General features: G+C 31.0%; 3 protein-coding genes across 9 annotated transcripts; 2 read left to right on the forward strand and 1 right to left on the reverse strand.

Moving 5' to 3' along the window:
* Positions 1 to 3,734: 3,734 nt before the first annotated feature.
* LOC112797464 (rop guanine nucleotide exchange factor 3) lies at positions 3,735 to 7,986 on the forward strand. 2 transcript variants are annotated; one of them, XM_025840410.3, is made up of 8 exons: positions 3,735 to 4,441; positions 4,631 to 4,750; positions 4,851 to 5,005; positions 5,370 to 5,444; positions 5,547 to 5,837; positions 5,978 to 6,127; positions 6,713 to 7,057; positions 7,622 to 7,986. In XM_025840410.3, the coding sequence occupies exons 1-8, from the start codon at positions 4,093 to 4,095 to the stop codon at positions 7,742 to 7,744; spliced, it is 1,608 nt and encodes a 535-aa protein (XP_025696195.1). In that variant the 5' UTR covers positions 3,735 to 4,092; the 3' UTR covers positions 7,745 to 7,986. The 2 variants fall into 2 exon arrangements, with proteins under 2 accessions (XP_025696195.1, XP_072092182.1); XM_072236081.1 differs by lacking the exon at positions 5,978 to 6,127 and having other exon boundaries at positions 3,967 to 4,441.
* Positions 7,987 to 8,118: 132 nt separating this feature from the next.
* Positions 8,119 to 11,565, forward strand: LOC112795275 (uncharacterized). 3 transcript variants are annotated; one of them, XM_072236082.1, is made up of 5 exons: positions 8,119 to 8,819; positions 9,040 to 10,147; positions 10,236 to 10,324; positions 10,750 to 10,835; positions 10,995 to 11,565. In XM_072236082.1, exons 2-5 carry the CDS (start codon positions 10,108 to 10,110, stop codon positions 11,245 to 11,247), a joined length of 468 nt encoding a protein of 155 aa, XP_072092183.1. In that variant the 5' UTR covers positions 8,119 to 8,819; positions 9,040 to 10,107; the 3' UTR covers positions 11,248 to 11,565. The 3 variants fall into 3 exon arrangements, with proteins under 3 accessions (XP_072092183.1, XP_072092184.1, XP_025692998.1); XM_025837213.2 differs by having other exon boundaries at positions 8,544 to 8,819; positions 10,107 to 10,147; XM_072236083.1 differs by lacking the exon at positions 9,040 to 10,147 and having other exon boundaries at positions 8,139 to 8,819.
* Positions 11,566 to 11,777: 212 nt separating this feature from the next.
* LOC112797463 (uncharacterized) lies at positions 11,778 to 17,795 on the reverse strand. 4 transcript variants are annotated; one of them, XM_072236080.1, is made up of 8 exons: positions 17,238 to 17,788; positions 16,872 to 17,144; positions 16,270 to 16,538; positions 15,902 to 15,975; positions 14,125 to 15,784; positions 13,881 to 14,017; positions 13,522 to 13,705; positions 11,778 to 13,048 (listed from the first exon to the last, which is right to left on the reverse strand). In XM_072236080.1, the coding sequence occupies exons 3-8, from the start codon at positions 16,418 to 16,420 to the stop codon at positions 12,411 to 12,413; spliced, it is 2,844 nt and encodes a 947-aa protein (XP_072092181.1). In that variant the 5' UTR covers positions 16,421 to 16,538; positions 16,872 to 17,144; positions 17,238 to 17,788; the 3' UTR covers positions 11,778 to 12,410. The 4 variants fall into 4 exon arrangements, with proteins under 4 accessions (XP_072092181.1, XP_025696191.1, XP_025696192.1 ...); XM_025840406.2 differs by having other exon boundaries at positions 14,125 to 15,802; positions 17,238 to 17,766; XM_025840407.2 differs by having other exon boundaries at positions 16,872 to 17,795.
* Between the last annotated feature and the right edge of the window lie 6,904 nt (positions 17,796 to 24,699).

Below are 24,699 nucleotides of genomic sequence, written 5' to 3' on the forward strand. Positions count from 1 at the left end.
TTATTTTTATAGAGTTCCCTCGCCCTTATTGCTTTAAGTTTTATTTTATCCAGAGGGATAGGTATTGTATTTGAGTTTTATATTGAATTCATTTGTATATCATTTATTATTATTAATAATTGTGTGATTTGAATTACTACAAATAATTTTCTGGTATTTTCTTATAAACTGAAACGCGATATCAACCTAAAGGTTCAATATTAAATAGTAAATAAGGAGAACAGGTTAGTAACTCCTTACTTTTGGTACGATCATGACGTGCTAAAGGTTAGGGTGTTACACGTTGAGCCTTGCCAGGTGGTACAAACTGGCACTCTCCAGATATTATATGATCCTGTCATGCAGAAGCATGTTCTGCTGCCTCCGAACACTATATATACACCTAGTCGACTGGAGAATGTCACACAATAAACCAAACATATAAAAAACCCAACAGTAATTTATAGTCATCTACCACATGACTACAATTTTAAAGTTTAGACTGCTAACATATATTTCCTATTTTCTAATCACGAAATTCGATGAAAGACATAAACGATTAAAATATTAATTTAAATATTATATTTTCTGATTAAAATAATAATTTAAATCTAAATTTAGATACATTAACTAACAATAACTAAATTAAAAATAACCAAAATAACAAAAAATATGAAAAATAATTAAAATAATAATTTAACTAACAACATTATACAAAATACATTAATTAAAAGTTATAATGCTAACCTCTTCGTATATGCTCCCAGCCACGTGTGCAATGCCGTTGAGCTTGTATAGACTGCGTGCCCCGGCTCCTATCTCAACTCAAATTAACCACTATTCTCTCTATTTCTCTCTCTAGAAAACCACTACTTCTCTCGCTAGAATAGTTTTTCTTCCAGCACAAATGTAATCCACGAGACCCTTCAGCGTATTTATAGTAATGCATAAACCGCTACACCCCTATCGCGGTTTATGCACAATTCACGCCCACACATAAACTGCGACACTCCTATTGCGGTTTATGACCAGTTCTCATTGCACGTAATCTACGACACTCTTATAGCGGATTATGTGTATTCTGTAAACCGCGGGACTCCTGTCATAGTTTACATAGATTATGCAAAAAATATATTTTAGTATCCATTTTTCATTTTGTACATTCTGGTAAAACTGGTTTGCATTTTATTTATAATAGTAAATTACCCCTAGATTGACTACAATACAATATTACAAGCCACAATGGACCAATTTTTAAGTGTATATTTATATTATAGTTTATCAAATTAAAATTTAAATAAAAGTGATTTTATAAAATAATTTTAGGTATAAGTAAGTTTGTGTCAATATGGTTTATGTTTAATAACTTTATACTAAAATTAATTTTGACAAAATAAATATTGTTTGGATAATATTAGATAAAATTACTTTTAGATAAATAATAACTAAAAAATACATGACATTAAATTATAATGTTATTTCTTATATATGTTTATTTTTTTATATTTTTTAATATATTTTTTATATAGTATATATTTAGTGCTCTTCATACTTTTTTTTTAGTATGTTATAATTTTTTATTATTATTATTATTTATGGTTAATTTTTTGTTTAATTATTATTACTGAAAAGGATATAAGTTTAAATAATTATTTTATGTTATCTTATAATTTTATTTTATATATTTAAATAAATTTTAATATTATTTTTCTAATACTCTCAATACTCTAATAGAATTAATAGAATCATAATACAAAGAAAAAAATATTCTATACAAAAAAATAACAAGTAAAAAATTCATATAAATAAAAAATAATAATATACATGAGAGAACATTAGAAAAAAATATTATAAAAAATAAAATTGGTAGATAGAAAAATAAATTTTAATCTAATGTGAAAGAATGAACACAAAAACTAAAATTTTTAGCTTTGGATAAATTTTGGTTGAATGATAGAATCATATTTACGTTTAAGAGAAGAAAAATAACAAAACAAAAAAATAAAATTTTCAAAAAAAATTAAACGTAAGTTTAATATTTCAAACCCTAAAGCAAACACACCCTAAGTTATAAGTTGTAACCCAAAAAAGAAAAGTTATGCAATATCAATTTCCATTACTATTTCTATAATATTCATAGTTAGTCACACCTATAACAAGTTAAAATTATAATCTCATTTACAGTTTAGTGGTTAATCGTGTGTTAAGAATTAAACTTTCATCTCCTTTTCTTGCTTGCTACCTTTGATAAAGAATTAAAAAAATAAAAAATAAATTGAACAAGAAGTCTAATTTTCATCTTAGCTTTTTGTCGCGTCTCATTTGAACTTGAAATCGTGTGTTAAGAATTAAACTTTTATCTCCTTCTCTTGCTTGCTACTTTTGATTAGGGTGTACGCAGATTAAATCGGATCAGATATAACTGAAAATTTGATCTGATTCGCACAATTTTCATCGGATCGGATCGGATGTAATATCTGTATTTTTTGTGTCAGATCCAATTTGCACATTTGTAGATCAAGTATATCCGTATAATTAAACATTCTCTTATTAATTATATTTTTATGTAAGAGAAATTCAATAAAAATATTTTTTTCACACTTTTTAACCTATTTATTTCTAAAATATTTTAATCAAATTTTTTTCTAAATAAAAAAATAAAATAATATATAATAATAACTACTTATTAAAACATATAAACAAGTAAATATAATATCAAATATATATATATTTACTTTTTTTAATTATTATTGTGCGGATCCGCAAATGTAGAGCTGATATCCGCCATCCAAGCCGTAAAGAGTGCGGATAAGATCCTATCCAATCCGATCATACTGCGGATCAAATGCGAATATTTACCGCAAATTTGCGGATACGATCCGATCCATGAACACCCCTACCTTCAATAAGGAATTAAAAAAATAAAAAATAAATTGAACAAGAAGTCTAATTCTTATCTTAGCTTCTTCACTTTCCCACGGGACACAACATGATACGGGACACGCAAAGTCGCAAGCACACAAATTTAAAATTTTTATAAAAGATAAGGAGACGACGCGGTATAAATATAAAATATGAAGTATTTTTTAGATAAATTGTAATGATATTTTGGTATTTTATTAATGTTAAATATAAATTTATTTTTTATTATTTTAATAACTTTTTTAATTATATAAAATATTTAAAATATTTTTTGTTTTAATAATTAATAATATATACTATTTTTAAACTCATTTCAAAAATACATCTTAAAAATAAGGCTGGACACGCTGATATATAATGGTATTTAAATGTGTTTAAGTGTAGCTAGAGAAATTTTTTATTTTTTATCAAGACATGGTTTGACACAAAAGACGTGTGTCGGATAAGTGTCAATGAGTATCATATTCGAAATGTGTTTAATATATTATAAATTATTATTATACTATATGATCAACCGTGTAAGAATATGAACAATTCTTTTGCGTTTTGCATGGAAGAAATTTAGAAAAGTCTGAGGGAGGAAGATAAAGTAGGGACAAATGCAAATCCTTAGGAGGGAACTGTTTCAAACGTTGTTGTCACCTTCTAAGTTCTAATAATGTTACATATAAATATAACATATAGTTTTGAAACTTCAAATTTAAATCTGCCACATAAAAAAGAAAAAAAAAAGGTTACAATACAAAAAAAGAACCCTTGCTGGGACCATTTTTTCTTTTTGTTCCCAACCGTTTGTTTCTCTTTTCTCTTTTGAAGTTTCAAATTTCAGTTATAGTTTCAACCTCGGAAAGTTGTCAAACAATGTTTCTTTTTTCTAACATAATAATAATCCCTTTGCTGCGTTTCTACATTGAATTGTTCTGAATCTCTTTACTGTATCAGAATCTATCATTCAATTCTATTAGAACTTTTTCCTTTTCTTTTATTTTATTTTAATTTTTAGTTTGAATTATATATTATTTTCATTCAATTTTCTCTGCTTTTTCTTTTGATCTCTCTCTCACACTTTTTGTCTCTTTTTGTTTTCTATATCTTCATTCAATTTCTCATATTTTCTAAGCTTAGTAGTTCTAACTTCTAAGTCACATGCTTTGATATCTTAGTATGTAGTACCAAAATTAATATTTGTACATGCAGGTGTTCGTTAATTTGATCACAAATTCTTGTGCTAAGAATATGGAGAAGAAATCATCATCATCAACAAAGTTTGATGAGATTTCTGAGTTAGGATTTCAACCTCCTCCTCCTTCTCCTTCTATGGAGGATCATTCGGCAACCGATGCATGGACATATTCAGAGCCAGAGGCATCAAACTTATCAGATTCAGTTGATGAAAGCAGTTATGCCAGTGACCTTTCGCCTTCTCGGCCGACGGCTGCGAAAGCAGATGCTAAACAAGGTGTTCTTTCAAGGCTAGGATTGAAGTTGCGCAAGAATTCGGTCGATGTTAAGCTCAATGAGAGTGATCTTATGGATTCAGGTTTGGTTTGCATTCAATAAATTGTCTAATTAATTTTAGATGAAAATATGCAGTATGAAGTTGATAGTTGAGAATCGTTATATGATAATTTAGTCAAACATGTCTGACTCGAGTTAACGTAGGATTCTTCAATAAGTATAATTTCCATTTGAAATTAAAGTAATTAATGAAGTTTTTATGTTTGATTAGGTGAGCTTGAAGTAATGAAGGAAAGATTTTCAAAGCTTCTGTTGGGAGAAGACATGTCTGGTGGTGGAAAAGGAGTTTGCACTGCAGTTACAATTTCAAATGCTATTACCAATCTCTACGGTAATTTCTTGAGTTTCAATAGTGGCAATATCATATTCAAAAATCAAAATGATTATTTGTTTATTAATGATGGTTGAGATTGTGAATTCTCATTCTGCAGCAACTGTATTTGGACAAAGTTTGAAGTTGGAGCCACTGAAGCCTGAGAAGAAAGCAATGTGGAAAAGAGAAATGAAGGTTCTTTTATCAGTGTGTGATTATATAGTAGAATTTGCCCCAACTGCACAATATTTAGAAGATGGAACAATCGTTGAGGTGATCCCTTTTTTGCAAAATTATACTCTCTCCATTTCATATTAATTAATGAGTTGAGTTCTAAATAGTCTTCTAGATTGGTCGCGTGCACTAAAATAATTCCTAAGATCTCAATTACATCACTAAGATGGTCAAAAGTGACTAATCACACAGTTAAGGACTAGCGTGATGCACTTTTGCCAATCTCAAGAATATAATTGGTGCAATTGAAATCTTAGGGACTATTTTAGTGCACGCGGTCAAACTCATGAACTATTTGGAGGCTTAACTCGCTAATAAACAAATGTACCAAAAACGTTAAAATGATTTTATAACTTCACATCTCTGAATGTATCTAATAATATGATTTGATAATGTCTCTCAGATGATGAAGAGTAGACCAAGATCAGACATATATATCAACCTCCCTGCTCTGCAGAAGCTTGACACAATGCTCATAGTAGGACACAAACAACTAACAAACCTAAATTTCTTCAAATTTTCATGTAAAAAAATGTGTGTGATATTTGTCTCATTGACATGATTTTCATATTTTTTGTAGGAAATATTAGACACTTTCCATGATACTGAATTTTGGTATGTAGATAACATTCCGGCGAATTCACCACGCACGCGCGCAACCTCTTTTCGGAGGATTGTTCAGCGAAAAGACGAGAAATGGTGGCTTCCGGTGCCTTGTGTTCTCCCCGGTGGCCTATCTGAAAAATCAAGGAAGCACTTGGTAGAAAAAAGGGATTGTGCTAACCAAATTCATAAAGCAGCCATGGCAATAAACAACAATGTTCTTGCTGAGATTGATATCCCAGAAACCTACATTGATAATCTTCCTAAGGTTAGTTAAATTTCATCATTGGTTATATGATTTTATCCCTATTGTTTATAAGATATTTTATGTTTAATGAATCTCGGTGTGAAATTAAATTTTGTATAATAAGTCTCAGAATGAGTGTACATTTTCTTTTCTTCTCTCAGCTGAAATTCTATAGCCAAGTGGTTGAGGATCCAATTACATGTGACCCCCTAAAGTCTTGGAATTTATCATCAAATTTCATAAGCCTTTTATGGAAGCCAATGATAGCAGCTGAGACTTGTAGAAAAAGGGATGATATAATTTCACATAAGGTACACTTAGCATATAAATCCAATTAGATTTAACAATATTCTGCTCATTATTTTGACATCATAAAATAATTAAAAGCTAGGACCTATAGACTTAAAAGGATTAATTGTACTCTACTATCCAAAAAAAGTTATATAATGCACTTATTTTAGGTCAAACACATGTTTATGAAATATCAAATAAATTTAGATATTAGGGACTAAAAATACACACAGCTTCAAGTTTGGAGAATTCCATGGTTCTTAAAATTGGACCGATTCAATCAGGTTAATTGGGAGTTAGTCACCAAATCAATTCGGTTCAAATAGTTAACAATAAATCAGTCAAAAATTTGAAAAATCGGTTAATCAATATGATTTTTTAGAGGTTAACGTTTTAAAATAATAAAAAACACAATAATTTTTTTCAAAAAATATATATTTTATACATAAATATATTGTTTTATTATATCCTATTCAAAAGATTAAACCTCAATTAAATCTTTGAAATTCTAATTCTACTAATTTAATGATCAATTCGATTTTCATAGTGGCTGAATTATGATGCTAACTTCATCTACTCTTTTTCAAAACATTGTTTTCTCTCAGAATGGAAGAGCAAATATGGGAGACACAATTTACCACTACATGTCTGCTGCAGAGAAATTCTCAGCTGATCAACTTCTTGACTACTTGAAGATAAGTTCTGAGCATGAAGCACTTGAGCTGGCCGACAGGGTCGAGTCTTCGATGTACTCGTGGCGCCGGAAAGCTTGCCTGAGCCATTCCAAATCATCCTGGAGCAAAGTGAAGGAACTCATGGCCGACGGCGACCGGAAGGACAAGAATTACACCTTAGCTGAGAGAGCAGAGACTTTGTTGTTCTGCCTGAAGCAAAGATATCCTGAACTGTCACAAACTTCTCTTGACACATGCAAGATTCAGTATAACAAGGTATTAAGTTTTGCAATATATTGAATCATTTCTATCATTGATTCATTGTCATAGTGATGGTGGAGTATGTGAAATCATGTACATATAAATAAGTTTGGATTTCTGTTATATAAAGTGGAAAATCATCCTCTTATTTACATATTGATCTTAGTAAATTACATTCACCTTCCTTGAGATTAAGTGGTATTTACATATGCTAAAGATTAAAACCTTTAATGACATTAGTTTGTATTTTAATATCAATAATTAAGATATTATTACAATTTATCTAAAAAATATTTTATATTTTATATATATTCTGTTCGCATGTCTTATATATGTTGTGCCGTGTCATATCTAGTGTCTGTGTGTGCTTGGGTAAAAAAGCTAAAGGCAGAGAAGGAAAAAGACTAATGTACTAAAAACTTAGTATATATTTATTCTTCACTAGAAAAAGATTATTATAAAATGTGATCATAAACTCCTTTGTAAACGCAGTACTAGAGACAGATTGTTATTAACAAATATAGAAATTTAAACTGAGCATATGGACTTATCAAGAATGAAATTTATATCATTTTGCAGGATGTTGGAAAAGCAATACTAGAGAGTTATTCAAGAGTACTAGAAGGCCTAGCATTCAACATTGTTGCTTGGGTTGAAGATGTTCTCTATGTAGATAAATCAATGAAGAACAGAGAAGTCTAGATACACCAAAAATTGGTTTGGCATCTTACACCCTTGTTGCTGTTCCTACAAAAGAGTTAGGATAATGTAGAAAGGTACCAGGTGATTGATTGTTTGAAAAAATATTCACTTGTTTCAAGTGTGTATGAAGACTAAAGTGTGTTCTGGTTTGTAGTTGGCAAATCATAGTTTGCTAGCTCTAACCTTGGTTTGAGGCTGAAAATCATATGTTGAAATGAGCTAAATATAGTTTGTCTTTTAAATCCTGTTTTACAGTCTTCCAATGCTAAAAGAAACACACAGGAAAAAATCCGCATCTATCAATTTATAGGTGAGTTCTCGTGGTCACATTAACCATGGCTAAACCCTAAATCCTAACATCTGCGATTTTTTTTAAAAAATACTCATAATATTTGGTTTCATTTAATTTTATGTTTAACGTTTTTTATTTGTATCAAGTCCAGAGAGCAAAAAAATCCAATATTTCTGATAACTCAGGCGATGATAATCTGTCACAACCGTTGCATAGAAATTAATTAACCTTAACTACTATATTCATTCACATCTAGTTGAATGCACAACAAGATTTTATGCAGCAGCAGTAACCATACTTGAATGCAAAAATTCATTTAACCTTTTCAAGATTTCTTGCTTCTTCAATTCAAAACTGCCATCGAAATTCGCTAAGAGGTCCGATCTCAGGTTGTTTACCCGGTTTGACCCCTACGGGTTTTGGAAAAATCGGCGAGCCTGTCCGGTTTTCAAAAACCAAACCGGATCAATACCTTCTTGAAATCTGAAAACAAAAATTTGAAAAACCCTAACCAACCTCACTCACTCATCACTCGCTCATCATTCATCACCGATTCTCTCTCCTCCATACCTCACTCACCGCGCCGGTCAGCCAACAGAGGTCGCATCTCCTGCCTCTGCGCCGCCATTCTCCGTTTTCCTTCCTCTATGCCGTGTTCCTCGTCGCCGGTCTCTGCCTCCTTCGCGTGACTCGTCATCCTCCGCGTGTGGCTGTGCTGAAGCTCCGAACTCCGAAGCTTCGCCGTCCCTGACTCAGCTTCTGCTTCTGCTTCTGCTTCTGTAGGTGAGTTTGTTTTATTTTTTAGGTTATTCTTTAATGTTTATTAATTTTTTATTCTTACTATTTTCAGTTTTAATGTAGTTTTAGATAAATTGATGCTAATTGATTTAGATAAATTGATGATTAGTTATACTGATTAGTCTTGATGGAGAGGATGGTTCTGATATTGTTCCGAAAAGCTGGTTAAGGTGAAATTATTCAGGTTTGTTGCTTACTTTGGCAGCTGCTGTGTGCATTGTTTTGAGCTTATCAATAGTGACAAGAAGGAAGATGATTAGGTCAAGGGAATCTTTATCACGGTCAAGGTTGCCTGTGAATTTATCAGATGCTGATGATCATGTCAAGATTGCCAATATTTAGATTTATTAGATAATAAAAAGAGGAAAAGTTTGTGATGTTTATTTAGATATCAAGTAAATAAGTTGTGTGTAAATCTATGTGGATATCATAAGAGAAGAAACATTGAATTTCTGAGTTTGAAAGTGACCAATATAAACTTGCGGACCATCATTCTGTGGAAGAGAATCCTATTAAGGAGTGTTTGTTTTGTTGTATCAAAGTCTCTTTACTTGTTAATATCACCATACCTTTTGATTATTTGTTCAATATCATTGTTAATTTTGTTATGTATTGTATTGTTGTATCAAAGTCTGTACTTGTTTACATCATAACTTTTGAGTGGTAATTGAGTTTACTGATTATGCTTCAAATTAAGTGAAGGAATGCATAGGCAAGAATGCGTATGTCCTTTGGATTTAATGTCTATTTTCCTATTAGTTATTTTTAGGAATTGAGACTTGATTGTTGTTTAAAGTGTTAGTGAAGACATATATTTCAAATTTTAATATGATTTTATAGTTTTATTTTAAGTGAGACCGGATCCACCAGTTCAACCCGTGATCCACCAGTTGAACCAGTGACCCAGTATTCTAATTGGTTCGATTACTGTTCGGCTCTGATAACTATGCTTGACGGTGTTTCTCTCCTTCCCAAATAAATTAATTAATGCTATGAGTGGTGCACTTTGTAATGAATTCCATCGTTGAATTTGAATTTTTCATTGTTTGGGATTTTTAGTTTGTACAAGAAAAACTTTGAATTGATGCAGCACATTATGAGTTGAACAAAATAAGATTCTTTTTTCATTCCCTAGTTTTTCAATAATTATCCGTACTAATGTATCTGGTTCCTCTGAAACAATAATCCTTATTACCAAAAGTGCAAACTTTGATGAACTTCGTTTCTTCAAGGCATTACTAAGTGTTCTTTTGGATTTGCTATTTCTGGTAGGATGTGCACTTTTGTGTTGTCAGAAATTCAGAATATGAAATGTAGGTTTGGAATATTTGATGGACCCTGGTTGGATTTCAAAACCATGAAATGGATATTAATTGTTCTGTAATCTGTTCACTTCATCAGGGCACAAAGAGCTCGAAATGAGTGCTGCAGAAACACCAAAGAAAACCGGCACGCCCCAAATTGTTAAGTTGGACAAGGCATTGAAGTTGGTAATTGTCTATCTAGCTGTGAATTTTGTTTTATTTATTTATTTTTTCATTTTTTGTGTATGCCTAGTTAGTAGTGGCCAGTGCATTATTTTTATGTGCAATCATTGTCCATTCATATAGAAGAGTGAGCATTGCAGGGGCAAGATTGTTGCCTTGTGACCTAAAAGGCTAAAAGTTATGGGTTCAAATCATTGAAACAACCCTCCACCTATGGGAGTTAAGGCTATCCTCTCCTGTCCCCGACTCAAGCAGATGGGAACCTTGTGCACCAAACTTTTTTTCTTTATGTTCATTCATATGTAGCATTACATTAGATATGGAGTGAAAAATGTTTTCTTTAGTGCATTTGCTAAGCTAGTCAATTGTTCTATATAACAAGTTAGTTTGTTTGTGTATATTTACTTCTCTGCCATTCTGATTGGCAGGCTGAGGCATGGGTAAATAGTATGAGTAAAGATGCTGATAATCCTGATGAAAAACCGGATAATGAAGTAGAGGGTCGGCCTGAAAGGTAACCAGCACCATTAACTTGTTCAATTCTGATATTTTGATATGGCACAATAGCACAGTCGAGTAATAGTAGCAATATTAGTTTGAATTCACTATTTTGAATTATGGCGTGATACCTACTGCTTATGTTGTATCATCACATTTCTATGCTTCATTGCAGGCTTGGATTAGGTGCAAAAGTTTCACGGAAATCCAAAGTTGGTCCCACAGATGACCCTGTTGACAGAAAATTGTATGCCAAAATGCAAGCCGAAAAAAGAAAGACAGCAAAAATTGCTCAAGAATCTGCTTCAGTCGCAAGCAATGCTTTAGATGACGAGGAATACGATGAAGAATTGGAAAGCAGAACTAGTGCGTTCACCAAGAGGAAGGCATCAGTTCCTTCAACACTGTCTAATAAGAAGCAAAAGTAATGGCATCTACTGATTCGAGATCCCTATGTTTAGTTGGTTATCATATTCTTTGTACTTGTCTTGCTGGCATGAAAAAAAAAGAGCTTTCATGTAATACAGTAAGGACAATGGCTACAAAGTACTATGGCGGCATCTAATGCTCATTTTGACTATGTTTCCTATGTTCCTCTTCAGTAATTTACAAGAAGAGAAGTAACAATGTTAAGAGGAAAATGGTATGTGTTCTGATACATATTTGTATTGTTTAGCTTGCTAGCATATAAACCCTGAATCTTTTTTGTAGTTAATCAATTACATTTTGCACATTGATTTGTAAAATTATACTTGTACATTTTTTTACCAAAGATAGGGAGACTCGAACCCGCAACCTGTTAGATGAGTATGGAAAAACTATGCCATTTGAGCTATAACTCATTGGCAATTATACTTGTACATTTGAAGTTTACTTCACTGCATATAATATAACAAATTTGAAATGGAAGAAATAGAAATGAATATTCAAGATATCCAGAAGGGTAGTAATCCCAAAGTTACACCAAGTTGATCTCACACTTCATTTATTTCCAGACTGTATAAAATGTAACAGGTTATCCAAACACCAAAACAGCAAATATACAAAGAAGTAAGGATGATATCAAACAAAGTTACAACAAACCAACTAACTAATGTGATCAGTTCATCAGCCAAAAATAAAAAATTAAAAAAAAATAGCTCTCTACAAAATCTACAAACACCTTTGGCCATGTCTCACACACTGGATAAAACTGTTGCTTTGTCACTGTAAACAAGCCTAGTTTTTTGTACTTTCCTCAGGAAGCAATTGCAACTTGGTTTCCTATTTACTTTTTGTGGCTTTGCACTTTGCAGTCCCTTATTGTGTATCCTCATTCACATCAATACTATCTGATATTAGCATAGTCAAGAAATATCACCAAGCTTCAATGATGCTTTACAAAAGTCTAACTCTTCAGTATTCTTTCTGATCATTTTCTATCAACCCTGCATGATATATACTCTTTTTGTTCCATAATTTCTGTCATTTTGAAGTTCCAGTACATCCGTGGACCAATGTATTTGGCTACAATAGCTCCAAATATGTTGTCATAAAAAATGTGCAGAATTTTCAAAGTGACGGATATTTTGGAACTGAGGAAGTATCTTCTTTACAAGTTGATGGTGCTCTCATTATCAGCCTCAAGTTGAAGCTGAGAGCATTCACTTTCAGGGATTTCACTTATAAAGCTCCATATTGTATCTTCCATCAGTTCAGCAAGAATGACCTCACACATTTCGAAGCCAACAGTTTCGGCATCAGGTCGAAGATCCATCCACGTTTCACTCCCTGCCAGGTCTTTTCTAACGATTTGTTCCAAGGTACGTGGTGGGGGCAGGGGAAGGATATGCCAGCACACTCCTTCAAAGACTTTGAGAGTAAGCCTTTTCATATTTGGGGTTGGCCTTATGCTAGGATTTACAAATGATACATAAGGTGAGACTCCGAAGTAATACCAACAAACCTCCACGAGAATTTCCTCGATACAGTCGAATAGGAGCTTCTGGTCATGGCAAAGTGGATTGGGAAAGAACTCTATCTGAGCAAACAAGGAAGGATCGAGTATCTCGTCTGATGAAAGGCATTTCACCAACAGTTGATCCGGAGTCAAGCTTGATGCTTGTAAGACAGCTTTAATGTAATCATATATCAATTCATTCTCTTCGAAACAATATTTTCCTCTTTCATGTTGATCAACAGGCGAAGAGTCACATTCATCAAATTGCAGCGGTCGTACTGGCAATTTAACTGATCACGAATGAATTAAAATTAATATGATAAAGAGAAAGATATTCCAACAATTGTAATTGGTTAATTGGCCCCTTGTAATAATAATAATAAAGGGCAGCCCAGTGCACAAACATCCTGTGTTAACGCGGGGTACAGGGAAGGGCTGAACCCAAAGGGTACAATGTATGCAGCCTAACCTGATAATTATATCAGTAGCTGTTTCCAAGTCCTTGTAATAATAATAATAACAATATACCAAAAAAACAAATGTAAAAAGATTTTATAGGTCAAGTTAAGGATAAAGTACAATCTAGAGAACCCTGGTCAACCTGCATACTATTTGAATTTCAGCTCTTCAGTTTGCAGTTTAGACAACCACTGAAAACAAGTAGTTTCCAGATTTTTATTTTGGAAACTATGGTTTTAACTTGAAAAACAAAAGCCAGAGTCCAGAGAGGCTTTAATGTTCTAGTAAGTGCAGGAAAACTTACCAGCTTGACATCTCAAGTATCCAGGACTTGAGTCCTCATCCAAGAATGGAGTATCAAGAACAGATACGGGACTTGGTCGGCCGGAAACATCTGTAACGCTTTCTAGCTCTTCAATTTTCTTTCCGACAGATGAGTGAGAAGGGGATAATGGTGGAGATGATGGTTGGACATCTTCTGTAACAACCTGTGAAAAAAAAAAAGGAATACCAATGATATGTCAGATAAAACTTTACAAATACAGACATCACTTTACAAAATATCTTAAGGGGTCATTTTAGATAGTACATTTCTATTACATTATACTTATAGTCCAAGAAATCATTTGTTCACTTATAAATACTATCAGTAAGAGACATAACCTGATTCAAACATGAAGAACCCTGTGTACTATCAGAAATTTCTAACATCACACAATATTGTTCTTTTTCCATGACGAATCCCACTGGAATCGGGGATGATTGCAAAATGTCTGTCTCTTTTTCAGATTCTACGTTAACTGCACAAGAATAACAAAATGATAAATAAAAGAACACACATAAACCCATATGCACCAAAGTTTATCACAGCAGCTATCACTCAAATCATATAATTTGAACATGGTACCTTCAGTAACTGTCTCATCAATAACAGGAGAACAGGTTTCTTCTATATCAACACGACCAACATCATGTGCCAAGTTTGACTGTGAATTAATTTGTTGTACTTCATTATTAGAGATTTCTTCACAAATGCTGGACTGCTTTTCTGAATTGCTCGTTGCCTGATCCAGAGGATCGACAAAGGTTGCTTGCTTGGGTGACAAGTTATCCTGATTAACCTCTGAAGGTCTATCTGACACAGAAAATCTTGTCTTTGTGGTCACAAAATGATGTTCCAAATCCCGTCCGGGACTGCCAAGGGGAGAAAAGTTGTACTCAGGAATAGATAGTATTCGACCAAGTGTTTTGGGGCTCTGCCTACCTGATATGTTTGTGTTCTCATCTCCACTGTCTAGCATCTCACACAGATGTTTTCTAGCCTCAATATATAAGTTAGAAACCCTTTGTTTGGAACTGTCATTTTCATGTTCCACACTAAATTCAGAGTGTTTTGAAGGACCGGTCTTGTTTCCATTCATAACATCAAACATAGGTCTTGCAATCTTTTCCATGAAGAAATGGTCTTTAGTTGGAGACCTCATTCCAACATTATTGTCTTTCCCAATGGTTTTGCTCCCTGGCCCCTTATTTTGACATTTATCCGGAAGCTTTCTTGAGATCCCTTCGGCGTTTCCATGTTTCTCCCTTCCCATGGCATGTTTCAATTTCCTTTTTATCTCTGTAAGAGAAAAATGTGAACTAACTTTCACAAAACGACCTTTGTGATGGACAACATCATGAGAATCAAGTGAAGAGGCAAGGATGCTTCCAGAACTTCGTGAACTTGTTAGTGCAGGCTTCAGAATGACTATTCTATTTGTAAACTCTGTTTTCCCATTCTCGTTTGTAGGACCTTCTGATTGAGACTTTGACCTTTTCCTGAAAAAGTTACGATGTTTACGGTTGAAAGTTTCCTTTTCTTGTTTCGGATTGTCAAGGTCTTCTTCTACAGAGAACTTGGAGCCAATAACTGAGCTGTGTTCAATGTCATTTATTGCATGAGAATTCCCCAACTCCTGAACATGTTTCAATAAAATTGAATCTGATTCTTGTAGAAGTCTAACAAACAATTCCTTATCCGAGCTTATAACCTGAAGTGCTTCCATGAGTTCATTTGAGCAATTGGATTTTCCATCTTCTGCCTGATCTTTCCCATTTGCTATCATTTGATTCACAAATTCATGGATTGCATCCCTTGCGAGGTTTTCAGAAACACCATAATTTTGGTTTGACTGTGAATTAACTTCGCTGTCATTGTCATGCATCACAGAACAACCACCCTTAACGTGACAAAAGTCTTCCATTATCTTGTCTAAATCAAGATTATCTTTCGACTGTTGCCTTGAATGCGGGTTATGCAAGAATTCAGACTTCAGCGTTGCATCCGAATTCAACTCCTGGGTGTCCATATCACGGCTTTTCTTTCGAGATTTCTTTTTTCTTTTGGAATCTGTCTTTGGGGAAACTTCACTTGCTACTCTGGATTTCTTTGACTCTACTTGATCAGCATGACCTAGATCCTTCACCGCATCCTTCTCGATGAACATCTCTTCTTCTATGAGTTTCTTCATACTAGGCTTATCCGGATCAGTTATCTCAATCAGTCTCATACTCTCTCCTCTTTCCTGAAATATACGTGAACACTAAAATCAATAAATTAATTTTACTTTTGTTGACTACCTTGCAAGTTTGAAGCATGAAATTTTGAGTAAATGCATAAACATATGGATGGACTGACATACAAGATGGCCTTGATATTCTTCGTCCAAATCGCTTAATGTCTCAAACTTGTTCTTGGTAGGTACAGGTACAGCACCTGATGAAAGAAAGAATAACAATCATTCTGATTCTTTTGCCTAATGCAGCATAGCTGGACCACAAATTATTCCACAACCGTTACAAACAAAGAAGGCATATTATGATGAAAAGTTACAACTCAAAAATATCAAAAAAATAAACTTAACCCCATAATAGATAAGTACATATAAGTTTTGGAACCACACTATTTAGCAAAGCCATTACATGCACAGTTGGTGGGTACATTGATCAAACACATAAAAAAAGTGTTCAATTTTGGAATTACAAATTTAGACCATATCTCTGTTCTTACCTACAGCATGCTGGCTGCTGCGTGTCGCATCTGCAATCATCCTACGAGTAGAGCGACCATGGCGAAAATCGAACATACTAATAAAACCCCACATACAACCAGATTGGTCTTTCTCATACTGCACAGTTAATCTCGGGGGTCTTTTCGCCATGGTAATTGGCACAATTGACTTTCCTTCTTCTACCTCTCTTCCGTTGGAATACTAAAGGAATCTTAGCTTTACTTTGGCTGTGTTCATACAAAAGTGCTCGCAGCTACGATCTAAGAATCTGATTGATGGACAAAACCATGAAATGAAACAATGAAGTTGGAATCCATAAAAACACACATTTTCACTCTCTCTAATCCCCAAAGGGCATTAGATCATGGAAAACACCATAACAAGAAGGGGGAAATTATGTGCTAAACATATGCAGAACAAACTAGTCTCTTTATGGTAACAATTTTAACTTATTCACATGGTAACAAAAAATTGAAATCAGACACAAAATCTGTGTATCCACTTAAAATGGAAGTGATGTAACTCAATTAATTGGTTACTAACCAAGGAGAGCTGAAAAACCAATTAGGAAAAATGAGATTTGTTGAACTAAGTGAAGTACCTGTTAAGGAAGAAAAAGGCAAAAAATGCAACTTGAGAAGTCCACTAAGGAAAAAACATCTATGGATTCCAATTTGAGTGAAGCTCAATGGGGTCAATGTAGCTTCCTTTGGAGGGGAAAGTATCAGTGCCTTCCTTCTTCATACACATACCTTTTACCAGCTCATAAACTCAACAAAGAAAGTAAAGCTGAAAATCAGAGTTGTCTTGCTTTTCATCAAAGGCCAATTGATTGAAACTAGCCACTTATTCACAGCTCAGTGATTTCCCCTTTCTTCCAATAAAATAACAAAAGAAAGGTGAATGATCAAACTTGATGAAAAAGTTTGATAATCACATCAAATGAAAAGAAGAAGATAAAAGAGACCTTCTGACACACAAAAGCTTGGCCCCAAATAGTGTCAAATCCAAACTCCACAATAATCAAAATCAAGCAAAAACTGAACTGATGGATACTATAAATGTCTCATAACTTGTCATCTTCGATTAGCATCAATGCTCTTACCTACCATAAAAGGCCACAACTCTAGTTCAATTTTGCACCTATATCCAGTTGGAAGCAAATGCTCTGTGAAACACTAAATTCTCACATTAAACAAAATTGAAAAATGGTCACTTTTTTGGTTGAAAATTGCAGCCAGAAAATAAATAAATAAATAAAGAACACCCCAAAAAGAAAAATGGAGACTTTTGTTATTGGGTATCTTTTGGACAACCAAAAAGAGGAGAAAAATGGTAACTTGCACCGACCCACGATTGATTTAACGCGGAATTTTGATACGGGCAGCCATTAAAGACTGAGAATAAAAGGTAAGCATATAAGATAGAAAGAAGAGAAAAAGAAGAAGATGGTGTTGAAGAGAGACAAGGTTAGGAATTGTAGAGAAAGTGAAAGCAGAGAGAGAGAGGTTTTACGATGATGTTTGGAATACATGATAGTTGTGACAAATATGACGTGGCTACGTGGGTCCAAGCATGCTTTCTCTTTTTTCTTAAAAATATATTAAAAGTAAACAAAATTTATTATTTTTAATTAATAGTTAATTATTAATATTTAAAAATACAAACAAAAAATATAATATTAAATTATTAAATTAAAAAAATTAAATTAATAAATAAAAATAATAATAAAATAACAAAAATAATAAATTATAATGATTCTTAAACATTTCTTAAAATAAAATATACTTACAACATCTTTTATTTACATCTTAAACTTAAAAGTGTATAAGTTTTAAATAATATATTTATTATTTTTAAGATTTTTAATATATCCACTTTATATTCAAAATGAAATACACATAAAGACTTATTAAACAATCATGTTATACATAATCAATAATTAATTATCAAATCAACTACTAATATAAAAATATAATTAATATATATATATATATATATATATATATAATAACTAACTTGTTAACTAATTTTTGGTATATGAATAATATTTTTTATTAAAAATTATTCCAAATAAAACGATCTAATTTAAACATTTTCTATCTATCTAGTAGCGGCTCTCTCTCTATTTCTATTTCTTTATATTTTTAAAGTCTAATTATTATATATTGATAATTTTTTAATATAATAAATGAATATCTTTTTAGAGAATATATGCGTTTGAAAGAAAAAGAAAACTATATATGAAAGCTGAACTCAAATTAGTTAGATACAAGGTGGTTTTATATTTTCATTGATGCACAACTATAGGAAAATAGATTAGAGTGCTTTTACCATTTTAATCATATTCAATCACAAAATTTTAAATTTGACATCATTTTAAAAGAGGATTTAATTAGAAAAATAAAAAAATAAAAAAATAATTACAAAAATATATTTGTATTATAATAAGTATAAAAGTGTAGATATCTATATTTTGTATATTTTCTTAGTTATTAAATTCGACTGACTAAAATAAATGTGAGTGATATGGTTTGGTTTAATAGGTTGAATGAAGATATAATCATAAAAAAAAAGTTATTTTTCAAAATTTTAATTTTAATGTATTGAAAATGATAGTGTAAACGCGTATTGGAATAATTTACTACTAGTGCATTAATAGAGGCACCATTAATCCAATTCTTTTTATAAATATATAGTAATAATAAGAAAATTTGAAATTAGCCAAAAGAGTAAGTATGTCATACTAAAATTAGAAGGTTATCGGTAGAGGTGGTAAACGAAAAATTCTGTTTTGTTTTATTCTATTTTGTTAAAAATTTGTCATCTGTTAAGTTATTTTGTTTTGTTTAGTGAGACGGTCCTGAATTTTTCTCTCGTTCTATTAAACGTACTTTTAATTATAAATTATTAAATATTAAATAATATATATAACTTCACAATTATTTTAATAAATTTATAATTTTTAAAGACATAAAATTATAATTTTTAAATTCACAAATATTAAAATCTTTATAATTATAAATATATAATAAACATAATTATAAACTAAATTTTTTGAAATAAAATAATAAAACTAATATTGTATAAACTCCAAAATAAAATAAACATTGTCCAAAATATATAATTAAACATCTTTAAGTTTATATCAATCAAACATAAAATATAATCCAAAATATAACTTAGCACATTTTCAATTATCATCTTCATTCTCTTATAGATCAATAATATCGTAAAAATTTCTAAAAAATCGGCTCAGACAAAAAAAAATGCTTGGCCCGCCAGAAAAATTTATCTCACCCCGTCAAAGCCCACAAATTAGGTGGTACAAGTTAAGCGAAATTTTTAAGATTGACTTTTTAAATTTTTAGTCTAATCCATCTTTTTTGACAGATTATGTGAGAATTTCGGCCCGTTTACCATTTATAATTATGGGTTTAATTTTTGAAGTTAGTAAAATATTTTATTTAATAATTTATTTAATAAATTATATATAATAGATATTTTTTTTAAATATTGATATCTTAATTTTATTATCAGAAAGTTAATTAGTTTAACTCAATTTGGATAAATTCTCATAAAAAAGTAAAAATCTTTAAAAAAAAAGTTGTTTATAGAATTCTAATCCAAAAGTCACATAAAGAAGTCAAAAGTACTTATTTTGACAAATTTGGTGTTAATTATTTATCTTTTATGCAAAGGCTAGAGCATTAAAGATTCCTATTTTTAGATAGACACGAATATAGATGCATGGAAGTCATGATCTACGTATGAAAGAGGAAAAATGCTCCTACAAACTAAATCCATACGTAACTCAATCCCTCTCTAGTATGGAATTTGGATGTTTTGTCCGTATAAATCTTTTTTTAAGGTTAGATATTATACAACAAGAGTTTTTTTTTTTTTTTTACTAGATGAAGTCACTTGCATATATGATATTGTGTTCTATTAGGTAGCGTTTGTTTTCGGGTACTGAGATTGAGACTGAGAGACTGAGACTCAGTATCGTGTTTGTTAGTTCAGAGACTGGTACTAAAATTTCTGTCTCTGTCTCCAAAATTTTAGTATTTCAATACCTCCAAAAAGTAGGGACACAGGGGACTGAAATTTTTAGAGATGAAGACTGAAACTTTAATAACATTTTATACCTAAAATACTTTCATTTCAATTAATTAATTCCAATTTTACCCTTTATGCAAATTAAATTAGAGTTTCATTCTTGTTTCAATTCCTGTCTCCCATTTTGCACCAAACAGAATACTGAGATTTGTTTCAATCCCTGTCTCTTAGTCTCTGTCTCTCAGTCTTAGTCTTTCTGTCTCTGTCTCTCCACCAAACGCTACCTTATATATTCTGTCTCTAGTAAAACTGTTGATATATAAATTTTGTTTAGTATAATCTTTTAAAAAAATTTATCATTCATCATATTTCTACTTTTTATCTCATTTATTTTTTTAATTGAATACTTTACTAATTTTTTTTATATATTTAAATTATGAGTTAAAATTTTATTATTTTTTTTATAATAGATACTACTCTAACTTTATTTTTTATAGCTTCATTTTTTATATTATTCATTGGTGTGTGATCTCATCTATCTTAATATTATCATTTTTATCATACTTAACTCATGTTTATACTCACTTTTTGTTGTTCAACACTTTATTCCATATAATGTAGCTAGTCCAATGACAGTGCGATACAATTTTTCTTTAAATTTTAACAGCACTTTTTGTCAGATGAACAACCAAATGCAATTCCCCACTTTGACAAACATACTTGTATCAGATGTTTTACATTCTCCTCAATTTCATTATCTCTATTCTCTTATATGATACACCCAAGATATTTTAAAACACTTTACTTGTAGTATGTAGGGTAATTTTTTCAATTTTCACTTTTGTATTATTGTCTACCTCGCCTACCAAACTTACATTCTACATATATTGTCTTAGTTTTTACTTCGGCTTATGCTCAAACCGTACGCCTCTAAAGCTCCTCTAGACAACAATAACTTCTTATTTAAAGCTTCTCTTGTTTCTTTCATAGAGACGATGTCATCAACAAAAAACATGCACCATAGTACTGATTTTTGGATATGATTAGTATCAAAACTAATGTAAAGAGATATAGGCTTAGTGCAATCATACACCAATAGAAAACTCCTTTGTCGCACCACCTTGAGTATTTACACTAGTTGTAACCTCATCATACATATTTTTAATTGCACGAATATATGTAATCATTTCCCTTTTATTCTTAAGACTTTTCATAGAACCTTTCTTGATACCATATCATATACTTTTTTTAAATTAAAAAATATCATGTGCAGATATTTTTTGTTACTCTAATGTCTCTTTATCATTTTTTTTAATAGGTATATAATTTTAGTGATAGATCTATCTGATATAATACCAAATTAATTCTTCGAAATCTATATTTTCTCTCTCAACTTTTGTTATATCACCCTCTTTCATAACTTTATGGTATGAATCATAAAAGGTATTTACAAATTTGATTAATAATATTATTAATATTAATAAACAGTTACCAATCATTCATATATTGTCAATTATAATAACAATATATATTATCATTTGGCTAAAAAGACACAACTCTTTCAAAATTGTATATGTTTAAAATATTGTACCTATTGACAATAGAAAAATCACAACAATTTATATACGTAACAAATGATAATTGTTGTCTGCAATAGATATATATAGATAAATCATTGTCCATTAATTTATATACATACTAATCAAGTGTGTATTTTAACTATTAAGAGTTTTTTTTGTATAAGAGAGTTAATAATTTTTTATTAGGGTTAAGTACGATTTTGATCCCTAGCGTATAGGTCAAAAAAAATTTTCGTTCCCAATCTTTTTTTACATATATAAAAAATCGTCCCTAAGTTTCGAGTTAATTTTAAAATCGTCATTCGGACAATTATACCATTCTTCTTCTTCACCAAAATACTCAACAACAATAATGAATCAGAAGCAAAAACAACGAAGTTATCTCTTCTTTTTTTTTTCTTCAGCAACAACAATAAAGCAAAAACGAAAACAGAATTAGAAATAGAAAGAATAGAAGCATAAGCAGAATTGAAAGCAAAAGTAGAAGCAAAATTAAAAATAGAAGTAAAAGCAAAAACAAAGCATAAAAAACAGAAGCAGAATCAGATGTAGAAGTAATAGAAATAGAAGAATAATGGATTAACAAAATAAGAAATAGAATCAAAATTAGAAACAATGTAGTTAACAAAATTAGAATCAGAATCAAAATTGGTGGATTAACAAAATTAAAATCAAAAACATGTGATTAATAATCTAATTAACAAGATAAAAAATAGAAGCAAAATTGAAACTCTAAGAAAAATATGTTTCTCAATCTGATTAACTAAGTTCCATTGCACCTTCAGCATGGTCCTTCAACAATTGGAGGGAGAGAGAGATTGGTACTTTTGGAATCGAAGATGTTGAAGAGTCAGAGCAAGTTCCCATTAGAAGACTCTAGAAAATTCCAGACCTTATGGAAATTGCCGGTGGTGGTGATGGAGAAGACTTGGCGAAGAACGTCGTCGTTACAACAGCAGCAACATAGGAGGGTGAGAGTGCGATCGAGGGTGACTTCGGCGATTATGTGACACTCGTTGAGGGACTGGACAGTGGCGACACGGATAACGGAGTAGAGGTTGTCGCAGAGGAGCTGAGTTCGGCGCAGTCACAATGGCTTTCTCTCCCTCTGGTTCTAATTTTCGACGGCGACGGCGGCTCCAAACCTCGCAAGCGATGTTCCCCCTTTCTCTCTCTTCCTTTCTTTCCTTCTTCTTTCCTTCCCCTCCTTCTTCTTTTTCTTCCCTCCCCCTCGCAATTCCCTTTTCCCTCCCCGTTCTCTTTCTTTACTTTTTTTCCTTTTTGTTATTTATAATTTTTTTGTTAGGGATAATTTAGTAATACAAATTAAAATTTTGGTAAAAAAATGATTTTAAAATTAAATTAAACCTTAGAAATGATTTTGTATGCAAAAAAAGGTTGGGGACGAAAAAAATTTTCAACCTATACCTTAAGGACTAAAATCGTACTTAACTCTAATTTTTTTTTTTACTTTTCATGATCTTCATATATTTTTTTTCTTTTTTTCATACCCAACGACTTATAAAGGCTCTCATACATTTTTGTTCTTGCTTCGCTCACTACTATTTTTGTCTCTTTTTTAACAATCTTATGTTTTTCTCAATTTTTAGCATTGTATTTTAAACTCTTTAAAATATTTTCTCTTATTATATGTGAGTTTTAATTTTTGCTGATATTTTATCTTATTTTATTTATGAATATAACAAGGATATTATATTTATAAAACGCACATAAATGACAGCAAGAGAAAAAGAATTTCATGGTTGCATATATAATGATATCTGATATCTCATGTTCATGTCGCATGCCTGTCTCTACTCTTTAGGGCATGAATTATTCAAACTAAACATAAAAATACTTTACTTCATCAATCACTCAACTAACATTACCTGCAAGGACTCCGTCCCTTATGTTTAATGTTTTGCTGTTTTTTTTTCTTTTCTTTTTTTTTATATATCTTTTGTCAACAAAAAAAATATATGTATGTAACTGCATCAATAATTCAATATGTTACTATTTGTGTTACATCTGATACTGTTTTTTCTCCCACCCCGATAAAATCACGAGTTGGTTAAACCTAATATAATAAAATTGAAGGCAGGCATAAATATATAAGATCAAAATTCATTCTGTGCTATGAACCTTATTCATAATTACAGCATGCTTAGGCCGTTAAATTCATTACATGACATAATTCTGTTCATATATGTGGTTTTAATAAGACAAAAAAAAAATTAAAAATTAATCATTTGCTGCTTGTTTCTTTTTTTCATATTATTTCTTTGAAAAATAAAATACGAAAATAAAATAGCAACTTTATCTCCAATTATCTACATAAATAAAATTGCTTTTAATAATTACCTTTGATGCTTCTAAATTATATTAAACTAAATTTGAGTCTAGCATATATATTTAGAGCTTGTTTAGGTGATCTTTTAAAAAAAATTTTGTTTTTGAATTATTTTTTTTAATTTTATGAAAAAGTAAAAATAATTTTATATTTGAGTATTTCATACAAAAAGATTTTTTTATCTATTAATTATATTTAGATATAATAATATAAAAGTACTTCTTTATTTATTTATTACATGAAAAACATCTTTTTTTTAAAAAAAAGATTACAACTTTTCAAAAAAAATATTTTTTATTTTTCTAGTGTTTTTATTTTTACTATTAAAAATTTGTCAAATACATCAAAAAATAAAAAAAGATATTTTTTCATTAAAAAAAATTTATTAAAATAATAATACTCAAACAAACACTTAATTATATGTATTAGTTTATTTCTCA

This window comes from Arachis hypogaea, chromosome 4 (assembly GCF_003086295.3).
Source record: "Arachis hypogaea cultivar Tifrunner chromosome 4, arahy.Tifrunner.gnm2.J5K5, whole genome shotgun sequence".
In the NCBI taxonomy this organism is placed as follows: Eukaryota; Viridiplantae; Streptophyta; class Magnoliopsida; order Fabales; family Fabaceae; genus Arachis; species Arachis hypogaea.

Bases quoted from the DNA above. Each gene is read 5' to 3' on its own strand.
- LOC112797464 (XM_025840410.3), top strand. From the start codon at position 4,093: ATGCAGGTGTTCGTTAATTTGATCACAAATTCTTGTGCTAAGAATATG. The intron at 5,445-5,546 runs GTAGGACACAAA...TATTTTTTGTAG, and splicing joins AGCTTGACACAATGCTCATA to GAAATATTAGACACTTTCCA. The intron at 6,128-6,712 runs GTACACTTAGCA...GTTTTCTCTCAG, and splicing joins ATGATATAATTTCACATAAG to AATGGAAGAGCAAATATGGG.
- LOC112795275 (XM_072236082.1), top strand. From the start codon at position 10,108: ATGTGCACTTTTGTGTTGTCAGAAATTCAGAATATGAAAT. The intron at 10,148-10,235 runs GTAGGTTTGGAA...TCACTTCATCAG, and splicing joins AGAAATTCAGAATATGAAAT to GGCACAAAGAGCTCGAAATG. The intron at 10,325-10,749 runs GTAATTGTCTAT...TCTGATTGGCAG, and splicing joins TGGACAAGGCATTGAAGTTG to GCTGAGGCATGGGTAAATAG.
- LOC112797463 (XM_025840405.2), bottom strand. From the start codon at position 16,420: ATGGCGAAAAGACCCCCGAGATTAACTGTGCAGTATGAGAAAGACCAA. The intron at 15,803-15,901 runs GTATGTCAGTCC...TATTGATTTTAG, and splicing joins AAGAATATCAAGGCCATCTT to TGTTCACGTATATTTCAGGA. The intron at 13,049-13,521 runs GTAAGTTTTCCT...ATTCGTGATCAG, and splicing joins ATACTTGAGATGTCAAGCTG to TTAAATTGCCAGTACGACCG.